Here is a 22583-nt window from a genome sequence, read left to right on the forward strand (position 1 = left end):
TAGCATCTATACCCTTTCTGCTGTGCAGAGAATAACCAATAAAGGCACTTCTCAACTTTTGGATCCAACTTGGATCTCAACTCATCTGGCACATGAACATAGGCAATGCAACCAAAAACCTTCAAATGGGAAATATCTGGTTTCCTACCAGTATACCTCTCCTCTGGCATCATGCCATGTATTGCTGTAGTGGGAATCCTGTTCATTCTGTAGACTGTTGTAGCAATTGCTTCAGCCCAATAATAATCTGGCAGGACTTTTTCGTTGAGCATGGCACGAGATACCTCTCCAATATGCCTATTTTTCCTTTCTGCAAGTCCATTAGGCTGTGGGGTATGACTGCATGAATATTGCTACTTTATCCCATGCTCCCGCAGGAACCTTGCAAACTCATTTGAGAGGTACTCTCCCCCTCCATCTGACCTTAGGCATTTTATTTGCAGGCCTGTTTCTTTCTCAACCATAGCTTTAAAAGCTTTGAAATGCTCAAACACTTCACTTTTCTTTTTCATAAAATACACCCAAACTTTTCTACTGTAGCCATCAATAAAAGTGACAAAATAATGACAGCCTCCAATAGATGCAGCTTTAGTAGTCCACACATCAGAGTGGATTAATTCCAATGGCCTCTTACTCTCTTGAACATGCCTAGGAAATGGTTTCCTTGCCTATTTTCCAAATTGACAGGCTTCACATACCTTATGCATTTCTGCAACCTTGAACTTAGGCAATCTTGCAACAATATTTGGGCCTGCATTAATTTAAGTCACTGTACATTAACATGACCAATGCGTTTATGCCAGATATCAATATCTGCAACTACACCGGTCCCATGTGCAAAATTGCTGCACTCAATTCAGGCATGTCCGCATCCAACGTACACATCCTGCCCTTCTTCTTCCCATTTGCTAGCAAGCGACCTATATTTTTCATATCCTCAACAAAGCATCCATGAGGATTAAATCTGGCGTGCAAGCCTTGCTCAACCATTTGACCAACAGAAACCAGGTTGTTGGTGATATTCGGAACATGAAATACATCAGACAAGTATTTCTTTTTCCCATCCTGCATAGACAAAGGAATTTTACCAATCTGCAGAATAGGATGTGCAGTATCATCACCAGTGTCCACAAATCCTGGTCTTTCCATTTTCCTTGCATCCTGCATCCATTCTGCATGACTTGTCATGTGGTTTGATGCACTTGAGTCAACATACCACACATCATTGCTTTCTTTAGCAATTTCCCAAGGGTAGTGCCTACAGCACCATGCAGTACCATCTATTTCCTCTATGGCTACATCAGTAGTGACTTCACCAACTTGATCCACTGCAGGAGGTGTTGTCTCATAAGGCTTTCCACCAGATGTCTCCATAGCACCCACATTTAGTACTACTCCATTGGGAGGCCCTTCACCCCCTTTAGCCTCTGGGATGGGTATGGTGGTTCTTTGTCCTGCAGAAAAAGCCAAACTTCTTTAGTTACTCAACAAGGTCCATGTGTAGACTTAGAAGTTCAAAGGCCACCTCCACAAGGAGGCGAAGCTCCTATGAGGATATTTCTCACGGCATGTAAAACTAAAGGTGTGGAGAATGAGCATGCCTCCCTACACACCTTTTTGTCTTCATTGGAGGATGCAGCTGATGTATGATATAGGCAATTTCCCCCTGACCATTTCCAGACTTGGACAAATCTAAGGGAGGAATTCTTACAAACTTTCAAATTGGAGAAGTTTGAAAATATGATTGTCTACAAGTTGTCCATTGACACCATGAAACCTGGAGAAATCATCTTTGAGATGTAGACAAGGATGAGATGTCTGTGCCACCTAAAGATGCTGTTATGAAGGAGTGGTTTTTAAAAGCATTACCTCCCACCATTGTTATAAGGTTGGTTGACAAACTCCCTGAACATGCCTCACTATAAGACTTCATGAAGAAGCAGTGAAGATGGAACGATCATAGTTAAGTTTTGCCTCATCATCAGAGAGGAGGCATGGCAGAAACTCAAGGAGTTAGAAGAAATCAAAGAAGTCTAAAAGACAGAACAAGGGTAGATGGACAATCATCCTTTGAGACCCAAATCAAAAGTGGTCTTTGGTGCACAGAATGAAGGGTTTTGGCCATCGTCACTGGCAGTGTCGTACTAAGCGTAAGGTACCTACTTCTACCTCATTTTGTACTAAAAAGATTAAAAAATAGATAAGAACCAAGAGTGTGCCTGACATTTTGATTTCATGAATGTTATGGTCTCAGAAAAGAAAGGACCACTTCTCCATTCACTGAGAAAAACTATGCTCCTTGTCGAGGCAGACCTAGAAGAACCCTACATCCTAGACCAAATAGCCATGAGAGAGTGTACAATATTTGTCAAAATGTTGGACAAGGTATGAAATGGTGGACTTAAGTGTGATCCATAGACTCTGTCCATCTAGATCTCCAAACACGCTAGGCAATAGTGCTTGCTACAATCTTGCAACAAGTCTCCATGGATGCATGTGCAAGTCTATATTGAGAAGAAGGGACGACCTAATATCTAAAAAATTATACACCTTGGTGCCACACCAAGATATCCCAACAAGAGTCCCGACCGTCACTAAACAATTGAGTTCCAATAGGAGAGATCCAGACCATAGAAGCTCAAGTAATGAAGAAAGAGAAGAGGGGGAAAACCTACACAACAATTCTATAATTCCAATCCAAATGATTTTGGCTTGTATGCACTCCCAAAGGTAGTGTTGAATAGACTTAACTGCTAATGAGCATGGAGGACAAGAGGGATTAGCCTTAAAAATATTCCTCCAATGATTCACTGCAATCTCTCCATGGATGGATTGCTAGAAAAAGAGAGTGGCTTTTCTATTCATGAGGAAATGCCAAAGTCTCATCCAAAAAGATCTTTGAATTTCCAAGGTGATTTGAAAGATCTCTCGGATAAACTCTAGAGGTTCTCCAACCTCTGGTGGCAATGTGAAACTTCTTGCCATTTCTTCACTATAAATTTGAAGAAGGAAAGGCCCTTTGTGTGGCTGTCTGCTAATCCCTTCCCTCTTGCTTGAATCCCATTGAAGAAACTTTATAGGAACACCTCAAAAAAACCAAAGCTTCTAACTACCAAGAGGGATATCCTCTAGATGAGGGGCTACATACCATCCATAATCAAAACTCAACAAAGCCCACAACTCTGACTGGCTCCAAGTGTGCATTAAAAACCACATTAGAAGTCGGGGATATGATCAACTTGCCTTTAGATTGCATACTGAGAACTAGAGCATCATCTCCACTTCCCGCAATAAGCCTATGACCTAAAGAGGGATTCCTGTACCTAAAAAGCACCCATCCACCTGATACATCTATGTTGTCCCCATTTGTAGAGGTTTGCTCCAAAGGGATAGCTACATCTATCTAAGCAATTCTCCTATCATTCCCTCTAGGGTGACTAGTCTCTTGAAATCAATGATCTTCAAAAGATCCTTGAAAACCTTCCAGGAACCTAGAGAAGAAGTGTGACCTCTCTCCCATCTAGATCACTGCATATATCTTGAGGCACCAAGATGTCTGCCGCTCTCATCTAGAATAGAATTATTCCACATAATTGATTCAATCTCATCCTACAAAATGGGGGAGACCCTCCATAAAGAATTCTTAAAAATCCTCCAAGCTATAACCATACTAGCCATAAGGGGCAAACAAGGATGGGCATAAGGGACTCCTGATCCAAGGGAGGAGGTACATCAAACTTGCCATCTATCCCTCTATCTGTAAACGAGGAGGAGTAGAGGCCAAAGAAGGATTCTATCAATGAGAATTATGCAAGGGAACATGAACATCAAACCTATCATCTTCGACTACCCTCCATCTCCAACAAGGAGAAGCAAAGATTGAACAAGAATTTTATCAACTGTTAGTTTTTACATGGTGAGTGTCAAGTGAGGGAGAGAGAAAATAATCAAATGATGGAGCCACGTGAGGCAAAAATACTCATGTACCAAGATGTAAGCGGGTGTTAAGAGGAGAAGGAGAAGAATAGGAGGAGAGAGAGATCAAATTCTTTTCTAGCGTAGGTTTAGAGTTGGTAGTTTTAACAACTCTGGATAGCTATTATCTATATATCTATACACACACGCACGCACACACAAACAAGGGAAGAGAGAGAGAGAGAGAGAGAGAGAGAGAGAGAGAGAGAGAGAGAGAGAGAGAGAGAGAGAGAGAGAGAGAGAGAGAGAGAGAGAGAGAGAGATCAACATTTTTCAAGTTGTTGAAGCTACCAACTCTAAAACTATGCTAGAGAAGAAGTTGATTGAATGATCAACATTTCTCGAGTTGTTGAAGCCCAACTCAAACTACTCTAAAGAAGCACTTGATTCAATGATCAACATTTCTTGAGTTGTTGAAGCTACCAAATCTAAAACTACGCTAGAGAAGAAGTTGATTCAATGATCAACATTTCTCGAGTTGTTGAAGCCCAACTCAAACTACGCTAAAGAAGAAGTTGATTCAATCATGTCTCTCTCTCTCTTATGAATGCCATGTATTGTATCTATAGTATTGTTTATATGTGCCCAAAGTCTTTGCCATGCACACTATAATGGTTGTCTTGAGTTGTTGAAGCTACCAAATCTAAAACTACATTGGAGAAGAAGTTGATTAAATCAGCTCTCACTCTCTCTCTCTCTCTCTCTCTCCCCAACATTTTGTCTTGAAACGAATGCCATGTATTGCATTTATAATATTGTTTATGTGTGCCCAAAGTCTTTGCCATGACTTATTTACTCCTCATAGTAGTTAGCAGTCTCCTATAGGGTCATATACTAGTTTTTATCACATGGGAGTCACATGGATTGCCAAGTGGGTAGGGTTAGATACTACTATAGGCTCAATTAGCAGTCTCCTATAGGCTTAGATACTAGTTTTTACCACATGCAAGTCATGTGGACTGCCATGTGGGTAGCATGCATGGATACTTCCCCATCTTGATTTACTTTTGATCCACCTAGAAGGGCGGATCTTGTCCACGGGTAGCCATGCCTTTGGCCATAAATGGGCCGTAGTCTAAATTTGTCACCATTGGAGAGGTAGATGGAACTATTAGCAATGGAGGGGTAGATGGAGCTGCATAGGCCCAATAGATGGGTTATGATTTTGGGCATTGCTTAGCAGGTTGGTGTAACAAAGAGGGCTTTATAGTTTTTATAGGTAGCCTCTGGTTTGCTAGACCTATAGGTATTTTATAAGCCCTATAGATAGCCTCCATGTATAGATAATTGGATTCGAATTCATGTATACAAGTTGCAATTGCTAGGCAACCATAGACAAACTGATTATTGAGGTTTCAATCCATAAATACCCAACTAGTTCTCAATATATAAACAATCAGACTAACTATTCCCTAGTCTGTGTTTTCATATACATCCTTCTTGTTTTTCCATTGAGATGATCCATATAATTTCATAAGGAAATGTGGCTATGGTGACATTCTTTGGATTTTGCATTCCTTAAATGGGCGTCATTATACTTTGACACATATATTTCACCTTGGTAAATAGGGTCATATTTTATAACAGTCCAATGGACAACTTTATGGCACATATATTTTATATTATAATTTTTGCCTACGGATCTCCAATACATATGGTATTATCACGTCCTCCTTGTAATCCTCTCACTTTTTGAATATCATGTTGCTTTTTCACTCTTTGTTTACTATGAACATGAAGAACAAGTAGCTGGGACCCATGACACCTCCTTCCCCATCATAAACCAACTTTTTCTTATTTGTGTTGGTGGCACCTATTAGGTCTTTGCTTTGGAGTAAAGTTAGAGTATGAGGTCTTTTTGTTCAATTAATGAGCTTCTTTCAATCAGACGTAATCTTTTTTCAAAGAAATGATTTTTAAAAAACACAATTATGATATGTTACTTTCCCATTAAACAAAGTGACAAGACCTAGTAATTCTAGATATATGATATATGTTTTTTCAATCACTCGCACTTGTATACTTATGTTTTCTTTTCTAACTAGGAGTGATCTTCTAGGACTTGAACACATGCGCGTGCGCGCGCGCGCGCACACACACACACACACACACACACACACCCCTTACAATAAATGATGCCGATGGGCACATCATGATGAAAATTTAGGACATTTGAACGTTTCTTATGCAATCTTAGAACACTTTAAAAGTAAGAGAAAACAAGTTAAAGAGAAGGAAAAGAGAAGAGGACATAAAATTGATTAAAAGAAGTAAAGCAAGAGAAGAAGAAGAGATGTAAGTAGAGATTAAGAGTAGAAGGAGACAAGAAGGAAATAGTAAAGGAAAAATAGGGGAAGGTGAGGAGGAGGAGGAGGAGACAAGAAGGAATTAGGAAGAGGACATGAGTAGAAAAGACATGGTAGCTAGCTGATGCAATGCATTCTAACTGGGGGGAGGTGCATGTAGATTCGTCACCTTTTGTTAGGTGATAAGTTAAATAATGGTTTCTGTATTGGATGGCATTGGTATCCTTGACTACTGTGCTGCTGCTATCTTGTCTTTCTCAAATGGCTCCTTGCCTCAAGAATTGATATTGGGCATTTTCTATTTTGCATTAGGGTAGAATTCTTTTGCTTCTTGAGTAGTATTGGAGGTTGATGTACTGGTGTTGCTTCACTCTGTTTTGGAGCCAACAAGGCTTGTTTAGCTCTCAAAATTCGTGCTTTTCGAGTAAAGAAAGAGAGGACATGAGATTATTTTTGGTGTTGTGTGTGTGTGAATGTGCACAGGTGTGGCTATGTGTGCAAACACATACATGTGCATGCTTGAGTATGTGCACACGCACGCATGTGTGCCCGTATGCACATGCATGTGCATGTGTATGTGTATGTATGTGCATGCATGTGTGTACGTACATCCATGCACCATGTGTGTGTGGGGGTGGGGGTGGGGGTGGGTAGCACAAGTGCATGTGTGTGTGTAAATAATTCAGTATCCCATCATATATAATTCAAACATTATATCGATCCTTTGTTGAAGTAAAAGGCAAATATTTTTTATTAATATTTGATGAAATCCAAAAGAGATAACAATGTATCTTCAAGGGGTAGCCAAGGTAGTCATGTACTTGATAGCAATAATTAGAGGAAGGAAGAACGATACCTGTCAACCAACCATACAATAACGAAAGTTATAACTTTACTGGTTATTGAATGGGTGACAGGTATCCAAGCATTCTTCCCTCACTTGTCATTGCTATCACGAATAACAATCATCAAACATATAAGAACCTAGGCTAGTAAATGTCATATATCAGGAAGTAATTCAAAAAGGTATAAGAAAGGGTTAGAACCTATTAGGTGCAAGGAACATAGACATCACATTATTTGGAGAAATAAATTAATTTCATAGTCTTCCATAAAAGGGGCATGATAAACAATATTTTTAATAAATTAAAAGCCTACCATATAGGAGGCACAATAAATTATAGGTGAATGAAATAATTTCCTAGCCTACCATAAAGGAGGCATTAAGATAAATCATGCACTTACTAAGCCTACCATAGAGGAGGCACAAACAAGTTAAAGAAAGTGATTTATTAGCCTTCCATTGAAATACAAGAAAGGGTTAAGAACCTATTAGGTGCAAGGAACATAGACATCAAATTATTCGGAGAAATAAATTAAGAGCCTTCCATAAAACAGGCATAATAAACAATCTTTTTAACAAATTAAAAGCCTACCATATAGGAGGCACAGCAAATTATAGGGAAATGAAATAATTTCCTAGCCTACCATAAAGGAGGCATTAAGATAAATAATGCACTTACTAAGCCTACCATAAACGAGGCACAAACAAGTTAAAGAAAGTGATTTATTAGCCTACCATTAAGGAAGCACATTAAAATTTCAAAAGTTATAGAAATAGATACATAGTCTTAACAAGAATCAAAGTTAGAATTTCATTGCATGGGTGACGAGTGCCCACACATTGTCCATGCATGCTATTCCCCATCAAGGGTTACAAGAATAACATCTATACTATATATTAAGGAGGGTGAGACAGACGAGAGGCCACCACGTGGCAATCATTTGGATGGAGCAGTGGAGCGGGGACACATGGTGAACAGATGGGCATGCATTTCAGTCTGTTGAGTCCAGTGACCAGTCACGCGAGGCTCGGTGAAAGTGCCACGTGGCACACACTGCACTAGACTACCACATGGCATTGCGAGGTGGAGGAGAGAACGGACTCCAGAGCAAGCATGAGTGCACAATTGAATGCCCGCCGTCCCGCCACGCAGCTCTAAGGTATGATGATTTTTTATCTAGGCATATTATTGACATATTCCTATAGACATGAATCGATACCACTGGATGTATATGCTATATGTCATTAAATGGTAATCTATATGACTAGATCCTTGGTCTCTATATAAAGATCTTGTTTAAAGCTTCAGTGGAGATAAAACTTTCTCCATATCAATCAAGATTAAAATTTCTTCCTACCCCCTACCTGGGGTAATTTGTAAAAATGTGTTTCAGAAAGTGTGAAAAATTCACACTGTACACATAATGCATCTGGATGCCTATGACTCAACTGTTGAGGTGCCGCACTGTGCACCACCATCCAAGGTTGATTCAATTTGCTATATTAGAATAACCTATGATATTGTGACATCGATAACAAGTGGAGCTACGCATTGAAGCCTATAGTCCCACAAATAAGGGTTCTTGTTCTAACTTGTCCTTGTTGTGGATGGATGCAGGTGAGTGGAGCTCCTTCAATATCATTTGGTATTTATAATTTTTATAAATTTAATCCCTCCATGTAAAATTGTCTTGCCACGTACTGGTCTTGATTGATAAGACTAAGATGGATAATGTTTGTTTTGAAATGCACACACACACTTGGGGGGATGGAGAAGGGAGGGAAATCCTTGTCTATTGCCATCCATAACATTTATCCAATCTTTTTTCTTGATTAAATTAAATAGGACTAGGCCTAGCATATGGTGATCTGTTAAAAATGGGATATATTGATACCCTTCCGGCTCCTTCCATTGGAATTCTAGGATTTTTATCCATCATTTCCAGCAAGGAATCCATAAATTCATCCAATAGCATGACAATGGTCTACTTTCTACTGATCCAAAAAACCAGCAACTATTGTTGATCCAGCTAAGTATTTTTGGTTACTGCCGCATTTGGGAACTTTTTGCAAAATTTTCTGACAATGCCCTTTCCACTATTCAAAAGCTATCAAAAGTTATTGGAAGGATAATTTCCAATGATAAGCCACAATATGAGGAGTATAAAAGAAATGCTGATGGGGTGATCAAAGCCTTTTACCGCTACCACAATGCGGGATGTCTTTTGGATAGTAGTGGAGGAAGGAAGTGTAACACCACTGTTACACCTTTTTTGACAAAATTACACTCTCTTATTCCATTTGATACTTTATCTCAGGAAGAGAGAAATGTCCTTACACAGGACTTTCCTGCACCAGACACTTTGGTTCTGAATGTCAAGGATATTTTAGTTAATCCCCTTATCCCAAGAAGAATAAAGGAAGGGACATTTTCACACCAGGTTGACCATAAGTTATGGTCGCTCAATGACTTGAGCGTTACATCACCTATTACTTTTAAAATGTGGGTAGTTTTGGCAGGGGTCACTGAGAATGTTGATACTGTCAAAAAAGAATATAGGAACATGGCTATTGAGGGGAGATCATCACATACTGATAACATTATCTTACCGGAACTCTTTGCTCTAAATGAGTTGGAAGAGTCTTTTTGCACATCAAGGCAAGGGATTCCTTGCAGCCACAAAACTTTACTACCTGCAAAAAAGGTATTAGATGTTTGGAATTATATGTGACCTTACTTAAAATGCAACTGTATCAATGTAGGGTTACAATGCCCAAATAAGGTAATGTGGTTTGACCATGCTATATGGTACATACTGAATCATATAAACATATTTATGCATGGCAATCAAAATGTATGCCTTCATACAGTGGTGCTCATGTTTTCTTCATTTCTCTATTAAACAAGCTATGATTTTTTCCTGCTACTGGGAGTTGGTCAATGAAGGTGTAAAAGCTACAGTAAATGATCCAGACATTGATCCATTTCAAGGACTTAATGGCAAAGGGATTAACTTTTTGGTCAGGTCTCTCAACCCAAAATGGGCTAGAATTATAAATGAAAGGCAACCTAGAAGTTCTAGAGGTCGTGGCAACTCAGCATGTGGTGGAAGACCGGGTTAACATACCTAGAAGAGGAGGCTACCGCCCCCCCATGGGTAGAGGTAGAGGGCAACGTTCAGTTGATACCTATGGATTTAATGGGGGCAATGATGTCGGGAGAAGACAAGAAACTTTGGATTTCTCCCCCGGTGGATCATCCGTGATGGACAACTCAAGACAGGGCAACACGAGATATGATACTGATGAGGGGAGTAAAAGCTCTTCAAGAATATCTATTATAGAGGAAGGGGATCCTACTAAAAGGATTCTTTTTTTATACAGGTTCACAGATGGATCTCTTTTTCAACTCACGGAAGGAAGGTGTTGGAAAATATGAGAGAAAGTAACTTTTCACACTTCATCCATATTCTTTTGTGATAACCCACTACTTGAAGGCGTAATTTTGAGAGACTTTTTTCTAAATGCTTGTGAATTATGCAAGGTAATGGTTAATAATACTATCTTTGATGAAATCTTGTTTACTTGGAAGCTCCACAAGAATTTATTGAAATATGTTTATTTTCCAAAGGAGACCTTCTGTAATAGTGCTAAGTTACAATGCTCGTGCCAAAATTTGAAAAATTTATCGATAGTAAATGGGGTCATGTGGTCACTTGTGATTTAAGTATTATTGATTACAAACCATTAAGACGTGAGCTCATAAGAGGATTAAACCACATACCGGTTAAAAGACCTTGTGTACGAGATACCCATAAATCTCTTGAACAAGCTTGGAAAAAATTATGCCACATACTTGGCATATCCCTACATGCTACTTTACATATTTTTAGAAAATTCTCGTATGATTGGCTGTGGAACCAATACATAAATTTACCCAACCATAAGAGGTTTATGAAGGATATATGGAGTGATAAACACTTTTGGGAAAATTTAAGTAATCTTAAAGAACATTTTTTCATGCATGGAATCGACAAAGCTTCTAATAACTTGGCATTAGTTTGTCAGAAATTTGCCCATGACTTGGCATATGGGAGACTTAATGGTGGAGATTTTGAATTTATAAATACATTGAATTTAGAGATTAAGATAGAGGCCGAAATCCATTCAATTTCCATGACACCTTTGTCCACAAAATTGCCATTTATTATGGGTATATACAAAGCCCATAAAAACACTTTTAGATGCTGATGGATGCACATATGATAAAATTGGACTTATCAATACATGCTCAGCATGAGCTCTTTCTCAGAAGTGGTGTTAAATGTTCTTGTTGGTGGGGGATTGAATCCCTTTATCACTACACTCTAAATCTTCCCAACAAAATATTCAATATATTTTCCCTGCTGACATAGCACAATGCTATGAAAACATTCCTCTAGAAGGTGAAAATGGTCTGGTTAACATCATTAGGGAAATAATCACTATGGCCTTCAAGGATAGTAACTTCAATTTCATCTCTTTTCGAAAGATGCCCCATTCTCCCATCGAAGGAAGTTGGACCATGACAAATGGACTTGATCTAAACTATGATATGGAAACTATCACATTCAAATTAATTCATGGCTTATCTCGAATAGGTACGTACAACTAGACAATGTGACTTGGAGGCAGAAGATGGGAATTACTATGGGCTTATCATGCTCACCTATTTGGTGCAATCTATACCTGTTTTACTTTGAGTACAAATTCTGCATTAATAGACAAGGTAGATGGGATATTCTGAAATGGTTTCAATATCCCTTTAGATATATCGATGAAATTTGCATAATTAATATACCTAACCCAATGAAGTTCTGCTCCCATGGTGATTACTGTATCTACCCTCTCGATTTTGTGGAGATTATCACTGACACCACAACATTTTGCCGGTTAGAGAATGGTTGCATAACTGGTACCAGTGCTAAATTTCTTAGCACGGAGATCATTATCACATCCGTACATAATGGGACGTTCATCATCATCAAATATGATAAGAAGTATTCCCTCCCATTTAAAGTGTCAAGATTCATCAAAGTGGACAACAATAGACCATCAAAGCTATGCTATATGGGTATATGCTCTCAAATTATGCCTATCCTTTACATTTGTAACAATCCTAAGCAGGCTAGGTATTTTATCCATAAATTGTTCAAGTACTTTTCTGATAATGGATGCAATAGCCTGAGACTCAAAAGGATTGTATGTAACTTTCTCAAGGGTGATTTCCCTGGCATTTTGATCAAGACCGAGGATCTAATAAATTTATATAGATTCTCCCTTTATATAAAAAAGATACCAACAGGGATTATCATTGACTTTCTCATAAATAGTTTTTCTAAAACAATGATCAACACTCATGATCTAATCAGGCTTGTTCGGATGTCATTAAGTTATAAAGGTGGGCACCATGATCCCCTCCCTATGAGGGGGCATGGTGACCCTCGTAGGGTGTGGGTTTGTGATTGTGTGGGTGGATGGTTGGGCACGCGCACACACACACACACACACACACACATGTATGCTTTTTATGATTGGACTAGCTATTACAGCTAGACCATAACTTCAATATGGTATCTTTCCTTATCATTAGTCAAACATCTGATAGTCCATGAGACACTAATCCGATAAGATATATTACTTTGTAAGCATTCGATAATCCGGGATATGCTAAAAGAATTTCTTAACAGGTTTTACAACCTATGTTACATAATGAAAACTAAAGCATTTGGACTGAATACGAGCTTGTAATGTGTTAATAAAAGCCTTTGGATAAAGTATATGCCTTTGTAATAAAAATTCCAAAGCTACTATAGGGCATAGGCTTGGGAGTGCTCAAAGGATAGATGGCAAAATCTATGCATACTAATTACAAGGTTCTTTTCATGAAAGTAATCGTTTGGACATGAAGCGACGTATGAAGACAAACCAACGAGATGGGGTGATCACATAAATGGCAATATAAAGCCTACCATACATGCCTCAAAGTATAGCTTCTATGTCCGGGGATGAGACACGGCTCATATACGCTCTCTGACTTCAGCCGGTAGTTTTCTTATACCTAGTCTTCATTGCCCATAGACATAATTAGTGGTGAGTATAACCTAGTTCAACAGTGTAAGAATTGGTTTGCATATGTCTTGTACACACACACACACACACGCATGCGTGCGCACACATACGCACGCACGTGCACACACACACACACACACACACACACATATGTGTGTGTGTATATGTATATGTATGTATGTATGTATGATAAAGTGTTAAAATTAAGAGTGATGCAGTGCTTCCTCAAAATAAGCATTAAAAATTTCTAGGTGAGTGTCATGTTTGCTTCACATATGCTTTGCAGACTCTCAACGGAATGATATAATATCAAAATCATCCATCATAAGTTGTCTTGTGCTCTTTTCTAGCTTATTCATGGTCTTGTTGTCTGTATCATCAATCCTTCTGTTATTTTAACATGCAAAATATGACAATCAAATATACTAATTTTGCTAATATAAATCTCAACATTATTTTGGATACAATTTTCCCATGAAATTTTCTATGCAATCACTTTCACCCTGCAATTGCTTTCAAAATTTTGTAAGGCAAAGTCAATACATATTGTACAACACTATTATACCATATGCATTTTGTACACATATATTTCAAATTTCCCAAAGGCAAAGTCAATACATACTGTACAACAACATCCAAAATCGTCAAAGCTTCTAAACCTTATGTGTTGTATCGATTTGTAGAGCCTTTCTATGCCATTTATTTGTTATCTAACATAAAGTTTTAATGAAGAGGTGTAGATACAGAAAGACTTGGAGAAACCGTGTGCAATGGCCTACTTTGTGCCTCTCTAATTGATTTGCTGCCTTATAGCTATGCACAATAAAATCTTTTTAGCCTTGGCTAGAGTATATAGTCAAAGGCCTTGCTAGTGTACTAGGGAAGGTGGTTTTAAAGAGATTATTATGAGGCTTTAGAGGTCCTTTTCTACTACTAGAAATTCTTTGTGCAATTATATAAGTAGTTTAATCCTTTACTATGTTGTTTATCCCATTATGCTAAATGTAGATGAGTAGTTGTAGTAAGGGTATAGTAAGTTAGGCATACTTCAGAATTCTAGAGTGTGCTTTTACTCGTTCTTCTCATTCCATTCTTGTGTTGTTGGTTCAACCTTTGACTATTACCCACTTGGAGTAACATCTCATTATACTCCATGTGTAGTCATTAAGAGTATTTCGATTAAATAAAATGCATCTGTACTCCTCATTGATCAATGTTTTTATCATTGCATGCGCCTTTAAGGTTGGTTTATGGTAGCAACACATTCCATTAAAAACTACAAGAGACCTTTCACACATTGGCTCCATTACGACGACTAGGCAACAACATATATGACATTTAGTATAGGGTGGAAATGTGATAATGGAACCACTTTTTCTTTTGGAAAACATCTCAAGAAAGTTCCACAAGATAGAGATGTGCAAGCTAGAGTCAAACCATTGAGTGCTCTAGTGGTACATGACACATCAAGTAGACTAAGCTTAAGATATTATTGACAATAAGTTTGGCCCTCTTAAGAGAAGGATTGATGCACGACCTTTACTCCACCACATTGTTTGTTTGAAGCAACAAGTCAGCCTTGACTACCCCTTTTCATTTTTATCATACTACCGACACACCTCTAATTTTCATGCTAGTTGGGACATCCAACATTTGATTAAAACTTGGATGCTTGTGGACACCAATGAAGGCAAATGCTTATGCCATCGTTTTAGCCGTTAATAAATTCTTTTGTGGAAAAGGGCTTGGTTAAGTTTAGGGTGGCAAGACATAAAACTTGGATGCTTGTGGGCACCAAGGAAGGCAAATGCCTCTCCATCTTTGCTTAGCCATTTATAAATTCTTTTGTGGAAAAGGGTTTGGTAGAGTTTAGGGTGGCAAGATATAACTTTCTAGCATAAGAGGTGGTGGACCATAGTGCCTTTTTGAGGTGGACTTTGATGAGTCATAATGTGAATGGCATGGATCAATTTTCATGTTGCCTTGTACAAACGATCCGTATAGGTGTTACATAGAAGTAGGGCTTTATTGTCCAAAGTTCACATGATTTGAGCCTTGGGTTCATTTAGTGCACTGATGAAGGATGCTTGCTTTGGAATGATGCATGCCCATTATGTGATTGCTAAAGGGCATTGCACAATGTAGTTGATGTTGCCATTTGCTCTTTCACCCTAAATGACGGTCGACGCCAAAACATCAGCATGTCAACAAATGCTTTCTGGACTTACATCAATGGATTACCAATCGATTCGTGGTGAGTCGTTCTCCTCCTCCTTGTGCATCTTCTGCAGAGTGCAACACTCAAGAAGTCCTCTATCTCTCAGTGTGGTTTGGCTCTATGGCCTCTATTTTTGAATGTCCTCCTTGTGCATCTTCTGCAGAGTGTATCACTCGAGAAGTCCTCCATCAATCAGCGTGATTTGGCTCTATGGCATCCTATTTACCATCCTTCTAACCAAGGATGGTTTCCTTCATGAGTATGTAGTATCCTCACCTTCTTGTTTTCTTCTCGTATTGAAAGATGGTGATGATGGACCATTCTAGTAGTAGTTGATTGTGATTGTGAATCCTCCTCTTCTCATTTGTATTCTTCTTCTCCTAGTGAAAGATGGTGATGATGGATTATTTTAGTAGCTTGACTCTTCTTCTCTACTTATTATGCTATTAGCGAATGATGCCGATTATGATTGTGAATCCTCCTCCTCTTATTTGTATTCTTCTTCTCCTAGTGAAAGATGGTTATGATGGACCATTTTAGAAGCTTGAGTCTTCTGATTAAACTAGTGAATGATGCCAATTATGATTGTGAATCCTCCTCCTCATTCTTATTCTTCTTCTCCTAGTGAAAGATGCTGACAATGGACCATTCTAGTAGCTTGCCTATGTGAGTCCTCCCCTTGTGATTCTCTCTTCCTAGTGTGATGTCTAGTGGCTTGTCTCTTCTCCTCTTCCTCGTAATGGGGGAGATTATAATTTTGAGAACGATACTGAGTAAGATGCATGTGCATGGTACTGGTCGGACAATCTAAGTGGGGAGAATCCGATGAGGGATGTGGTGAGGAGGGAGGTGGGCGATGATGGTGTGGAGTGAGGAGCTAATGTATATGTTGGAAGAGTCAAAATGCGTGATGAGGAGAAGAAACACCAAAAACACAAACAACTTTAGACAAGAGAGACACATGCAGAATGAGAGAGACACGCATACAAAAGTCATCACAACAACAATTGACAATCAACACACAAAAAACCTCACAGGGACAAAAACAGACCCCTCGCCTCTCAACTCAACAAGAGCAGGCGAGAAAAGCACTTCCTAAGACACACCACCCCCCAAATTCATTATACTCTTCTGTTTCTCTTCTTCTTCTGTTCCATGTTGCCTTGCTTTGCCGCCTTCTCCTTCCTGCTTTCTGAGCTCTCTCCCCCTGCATCCATCTGAGCTCTCTGTCTCTCTCTCCCTCCTTTCATCTCCACTTTGCAAAGCTTACCCTTTTCCATCTTGCCTCCCCTTTCCCCTCTCCCTTCCTCTCTAGCTTCCTTCCTTTCCTCCCTTCCCCTGAAAAGGGACCGAGCATCCCTTTCCTTGCCTGTCCCTTTTTTGCGTCCTCCTTTTGTCCTTGCGCTCGCTTGTCTCATGGCTGGCCACGCAATTCTGGACTCTACTGCTTTGTCTCAGACCTTCAACTTGCGGGACATCATCACTGATCAGGATCTGAGAAAGCTTACCAGAATGCGAAGGCACGGGAACCGATTAGATGATTGTAAATTAGGCGAGCATAGAGTAGCAGAGTTTAGAGCAATCTATTCGGACGTAAGTCAGGCCCCTGCGGCAGACAATCAATTTTCTGATCATCCGGGTCAAGGAGCGCAATGGCGGAGTACGTGTTCTGTAATCTCTAGTCAGTGGGCTCGCCAGATGGAGGAGCCGAAGCCTGTGGTAGAACTGGAAAAGGATAAGATGGACTTGCAGGCTGTAATTGCACCTGAGAGCGGGAAACTGGTGCCCTCTATTGTTCCACGAGATTTGGCTTCTTTGCCAAGTTCGTACTCTGTCTCTATTCTCATTTTTCTTCAATTCTATCTCTCAATTGCTCAATGTGGCAATCTGTACCGGTCATCTTTGAAGGGATTTCAAAATGGTTGCATTTCGGCATTTTGAAGGACTGACTCTTACCTGATGTTTACCAACTACATTGCAGGACCCTTGTCTATGTCAGATCTGGCAAACCCACCAACGCATGGGTCATCCGTGCGGGTGGCTTACCAGGTTAGTGTGATGCTTGACCTCGATATTTTATGCATTGCTGGCTTTGCGGAGACCGCTGACAAGCATCTTAGACTGGTTTTGTGGGTCTTGTCAGGGTGTGCCAGGAGCATATAGCGAGGCAGCAGCAGCGAAAGCCTACCCAAAGTGCGAAGCTGTTCCTTGCGAGCAGTTCGAGGCAGCATTTCAGGTATGCATCATTGGCATGAAGTGCCCTTGCGGAATCGTAGTAGTAGATCAGCCTCCTTACCCAATTGCTCCGCTACCCATGAAGACCTCATGGTTTCTTGACAGGCAGTGGAGCTCTGGCTTGTCGACCGAGCGGTCTTACCCATTGAGAATTCGCTTGGGGGAAGTATACATCGGAATTATGATCTTTTGCTTCGCCACCGATTGCATATCGTAGGAGAAGTTCAAGTTGCTGTGAATCACTGCCTTCTTGGGCTCCCCGGCGTGAGAAAAGAAGAACTAAAACGAGTTATGAGCCATCCGCAGGTGGTTTCCGTTTAGAACGGTTTTTTCTATTTTCTTTTCATTTTGTTTAATTTTTTTCCTTCTTACAACAAAAAATCTAAATTTGTATGATTGGATATATTCTAGTCTTACAAAGGTATATGTTCTTGCCTTCGTTGTGGGGTAGAGTGACTATAAAATAAAGTTCTACGGTACTTCTGTGAAATGCAGGCTTTGTCCCAGTGTGAAGGGTCTCTAACAAAGTTGGGTGTTATCCGAGAGGAAGTTGACGATACTGCAGGAGCTGCCCAGGTGAGTCAAAATCAAGGACATCGTGTCCCTTTTTGTGTAGTTCTTATTAGTTCGCATTGCTTTGTCCTTGAAATCAGGACAGTCTGATATGATCATTGCGAACTTAGTTGCATTTTCTGGGGCAGGATCTGTTTTGGTACATACAGCTCATAATCAAACTGCTAAATGCGAATTCATGCGATACTTGAAGTCTTGAAACGTGGAACTAAATGTTGCAGTTCATAGCACAAAATGATTTGCGAGACACTGGAGCTGTTGCCAGTGCTCGGGCAGCTGAGATCTACGGATTGACTGTCCTTTTGGAAGGAATTCAGGTTAGCAGTCTTATTAATCATTTCAGATACCTTGTACGATGCCTTTAAGAACCATATACACAAAAGCCCTTCTTTGGCTGTAGGATTTTCCGTCCATTTGGTACTGTGGCCTTTTATGGAGAATATGCTGGACTCAGAAGAATTAGTTTCTAATCTCCTTTATAGGGGTCGATAGTTTTGAGAAACCAGTTGCAATGCACATACACGCACACATGCACTTAGTGCAACCATGCATTCACATGCATGACCTTGCACATGTGCAGTTACTCTCTCAGATATGCTTTTCTTGCTTAAAGCTGCCTTCTGAGGAAACCCCACGTGTTAGAGCTTTCGTATTGAAGTGCAGCTTTTGATGTGATTGTTTAATGGAAGTGAGTTTCTTAAATGGCAGGATGACCCAGATAATGTAACTCGTTTCCTTATGCTCGCAAGAGAGCCAATAATTCCGCGGACAGACAGGCCTTTCAAGGTGAGTGATTAAAGGAGAAAGGGCAAGAGCAGTGCATATCACACTCAAAGAAGCTTTCTAGTTTTTGAGATTTGTTGGAATATAAATGTGGGAGCCCCTTATGCGTTCGCTGTTTGTTTGTTTTGATGAGAATTGGGTTTTCTGCAGACCAGTATAGTTTTCACTTTGGAAGAAGGCCCCGGAGTTCTATTTAAGGCACTCGCAGTTTTTGCTCTAAGAAACATCAACTTGACAAAGGTACAGATCTGTTTAATGTTCCGAGGTTGGACTTGCTCCTTCTCGCTTTTGCAGGTATTGCATAGACACACACTATCCAGAGGATTCACAGGCACATGATTTTTCTGTGCGTTTTTCTTTTCTTTCACTGAGACTTGCCCACCAGTTGCGCACCAGATCGTGGGATCAGCATTTCGCTTGGTGTGTTATCTTAAGGTTTCAATAATTCTTGCACAATATTTTCTCACTGCTTGTCCGTCATGATATAGTTGAAACATTCTTAGCACATCACAAATGTTATCCTTCTGCTAATGGGGTTAGCGCTTCAGTTGGTTCGTTGTATAAAGGTTTTCAAATAATTTTTGCAGATTGAAAGCCGTCCACAGAGGAAAAAGCCCTTGCGTGTTGTAGACGATAGCAACAATGGCGTAGCAAAGTGTGAATCTTTGACTGCTCCTGTTGTCATTATAAGTGATGTGATTGAGACTGATCTGTTGCCGCATTGTTGTCTTGCCGGAGTGGTCATGCAATTGATACTGATGTAGTGTACTTCGTGTAGGTATTTTGATTACCTCTTCTACATTGATTTTGAAGCTTCCATGGCAGATCCAAGAGCACAGAATGCTCTTGGTCACTTACAGGTATCTAGGTACTCTGGCTTGATGAAAATGAAAGATCGAGTGCTGGACAAAAACTTTCCCTCATTAAAGCACAGCAAATGTCTTAGACTTAACTCTAATTCCTTCTTCATTCACTGGTTTGCATTTTTTGGGAAATATTGTCCTGATAAATGAGATGCATCGTCCTTTCAGGAATTTGCGACTTTCCTTCGAGTGCTTGGAAGTTATCCTATGGACATGACCTCATTAGGTCGCCCCTCAACATCGTAAGCAAACCAAGCAAATATAGTTATGCGTGCCTGAAACTCAGCCCTGTCCAGCATTTTTAGCAAGTGGGTGCACCTAACTTTATTCTGTATTGGACGTTATGGAAAAGCGCAGTCCCAAGATGGATACCAAATTAGTCTGAATTATAAACACATTCTTTTGTTTGGGTAGTCTACCATATATCCAGAGTGTATGTTATGGGAAGTACATATCTGTACATTTTCATCACCAGTATGTAAACATCAGTCCGCTTTCCCCATTGACGTCTCCAAAGAAGCAGACACTATAGGGCAAAATGATGGGGTGAACAGACACTATTGTTGACCAACAGGCGGTCAGTCCTGTATCTACGTGACCTGTTGTGGGTATAAAGTGTCCTCAATGCCTAGTAAAAAGGACTTTTCTTGGCTGCTCCATTTGTACACCTTATCATTTTTCTGTATGCGCTTCTACAGCTTCTGCTGAGTTTCTGGCCAAATACAAATTGTGCCAGTAGTAGTTTTATAGATCTGTCAGCACATGGACATTGGATGGCTTGTTTATAACTAGCCTGCTTGCATGGGTAGAACTTCCTGTATTTCTATTTTTAGGCTGGCCTTTGGATGCGTCTGGGGTCTCTGTTGCTTTTGATTGGCAAGGAGTGTGGAGGTTTTGTCCAGATTGAAATGGGGGAAAAGGCGAGGGCATCTCCCTCTGCTTCTGTGGATCTTCCTACATGGCGCTTGAGAGGCCTTTTAACAATTTCATTGCACTTCCTTATCACTCGTGCTGCCTCCTGATCAAACATTGCAAAATCCACACCGTCAATGCCACGTCCCAAAACCAATCACCATCAGCAAGCTCATTCACTGACCCCACTGCCTGCCTGCCTCTCCTCTCACATTGTCTTTTGCATCATCACCTTGTTTATCTGTTGCCATGGCTCATCGTTCATGTGTCTACTTGGTTAGCTCCTGGCTGCTTTTCCCTTTATTTGTTTTGCTCAAGAATAGGTGATGACATCCTGGACCATTCTTTTCACTTTTGCACTGGACGACTTCTTACCTGCGGAAGATATGATGCAATGCTCTTTTTCATTATGTCTTCGAGGCTGAAGTAGCCTCTTTGTTCTTTAGCTTGTTGAACATTCATGTAACTTCCAATATATTTTCAGATGAAAATAAGGAACCATATAAGCTCTGTTTAAACGTATTCTTATTTTTCTTTGTGATGCTTCTCTTAGATTAGGGTGACAAGATGATATGAATAAATTTTGGCAGAACGTACTCTTATGAAAATCAAGAACCCATGTGTATAGATAGTGTGACGCATACTAGTTCATGTGAGGGTTTGACATTCAGATGCCCCTTCTAGTCACGAATTTTGGCTACATACAATCGGCTTATTATCTGCCTGCCTGCTGTATCCTTCATGGACCTAGCCAATACATTGTTACTTTTATATGAATCACTACGGGTGCATGGCATGTTTTCTTTTTATGTGTCGAAGTGTCTTTGAACGATGTGAAGAATTAATTGCACCCTTTAAAGCAAACTTAGCAGAACTTTTGTACGAATGGAAATTTTATATCTATGGTTAGCTTGCAGACTTTTGGTCATACTCTACGTCAAATTTTAAAAGGTTTTTTGGGTTATTTGGGTCCCCTGCTTTCTTGGAGAAAACATAATAACTGGTATGGGAGGGCTAAAGTAGCAAAGATTCAGAACCTAGGAGGTTAAGTGAGAGAAGCGTGTCGAAGTGTCTTTGAACAATGTGCTCGTTATGTGTTCTTTTTATATGTCGAAGTGTTTTTGAACAATGTGGAGAATCAATTGCACCCTTTAAAGCAAACTTGGCAAAACTTTGTGTAAATCGAAATCTTATTTCTATGGTTCCCTTTGCTGCAAATGTGCACAAGAGATATCCGGGAGATAGTAGAAGAGATACCCAACCACGGAAGTACATGATGTTATTGTCTGTAGAGTTGCCTTTTGACCAATTCATTGACCGTCGCCATAGGTACCAAGATTACAAAAAAATGTCTAGGCACCCCTAATCCACCTTGCAACCTAGGGTTAAGCTATTGCTAGTTAGTTTATGTAACCCAATTAAGTTAGTGTCAACATAGTTAGGGTTGAACCTAGCTCGAGTTAGGTCAAATTAGCTAGGATTAACTCAATCTGGGTTAGTTAATTTCTCCTAAGCGTCGTGTGTAAAGTCTCCTAATAGTCCTACGTGTCCTAACAAACTTAGGTGACTTTGGTGTTCCAAAAACAGATAAACAAACAAACAAACAACACTAGAAATTTTTAAGGCCTTTCATAGGCCCTTTTAAGGCCTTTCACGAACCTGGCCGATCTGGGCACCATTTCACATCTGCTTCATCAACCATTATCTTAAGCCTCTTCATTGACATTTTGGGCAATTGTGTACGCAATGCCAAGTGTTTTATA

General features: G+C 39.9%; 1 protein-coding gene across 1 annotated transcript; it reads left to right on the forward strand.

The window, feature by feature from the left end:
- The first annotated feature begins 16492 nt into the window (after positions 1-16492).
- On the forward strand, positions 16493-21180 carry LOC147904552 (arogenate dehydratase 2-like). Its single transcript, XM_087387248.1, has 11 exons — positions 16493-17276; positions 17436-17503; positions 17598-17690; positions 17795-17995; positions 18185-18265; positions 18484-18579; positions 18971-19048; positions 19196-19285; positions 19633-19700; positions 19824-19905; positions 20077-21180. Exons 1-11 carry the CDS (start codon positions 16871-16873, stop codon positions 20152-20154), a joined length of 1341 nt encoding a protein of 446 aa, XP_087243374.1. The 5' UTR covers positions 16493-16870; the 3' UTR covers positions 20155-21180.
- Positions 21181-22583: the final 1403 nt, after the last annotated feature.

This window comes from Dipteris shenzhenensis, chromosome 2 (assembly GCF_047967505.1).
Source record: "Dipteris shenzhenensis isolate YYH24624 ecotype China chromosome 2, Dip_SZ_1.0, whole genome shotgun sequence".
Classification (NCBI taxonomy): Eukaryota; Viridiplantae; Streptophyta; class Polypodiopsida; order Gleicheniales; family Dipteridaceae; genus Dipteris; species Dipteris shenzhenensis.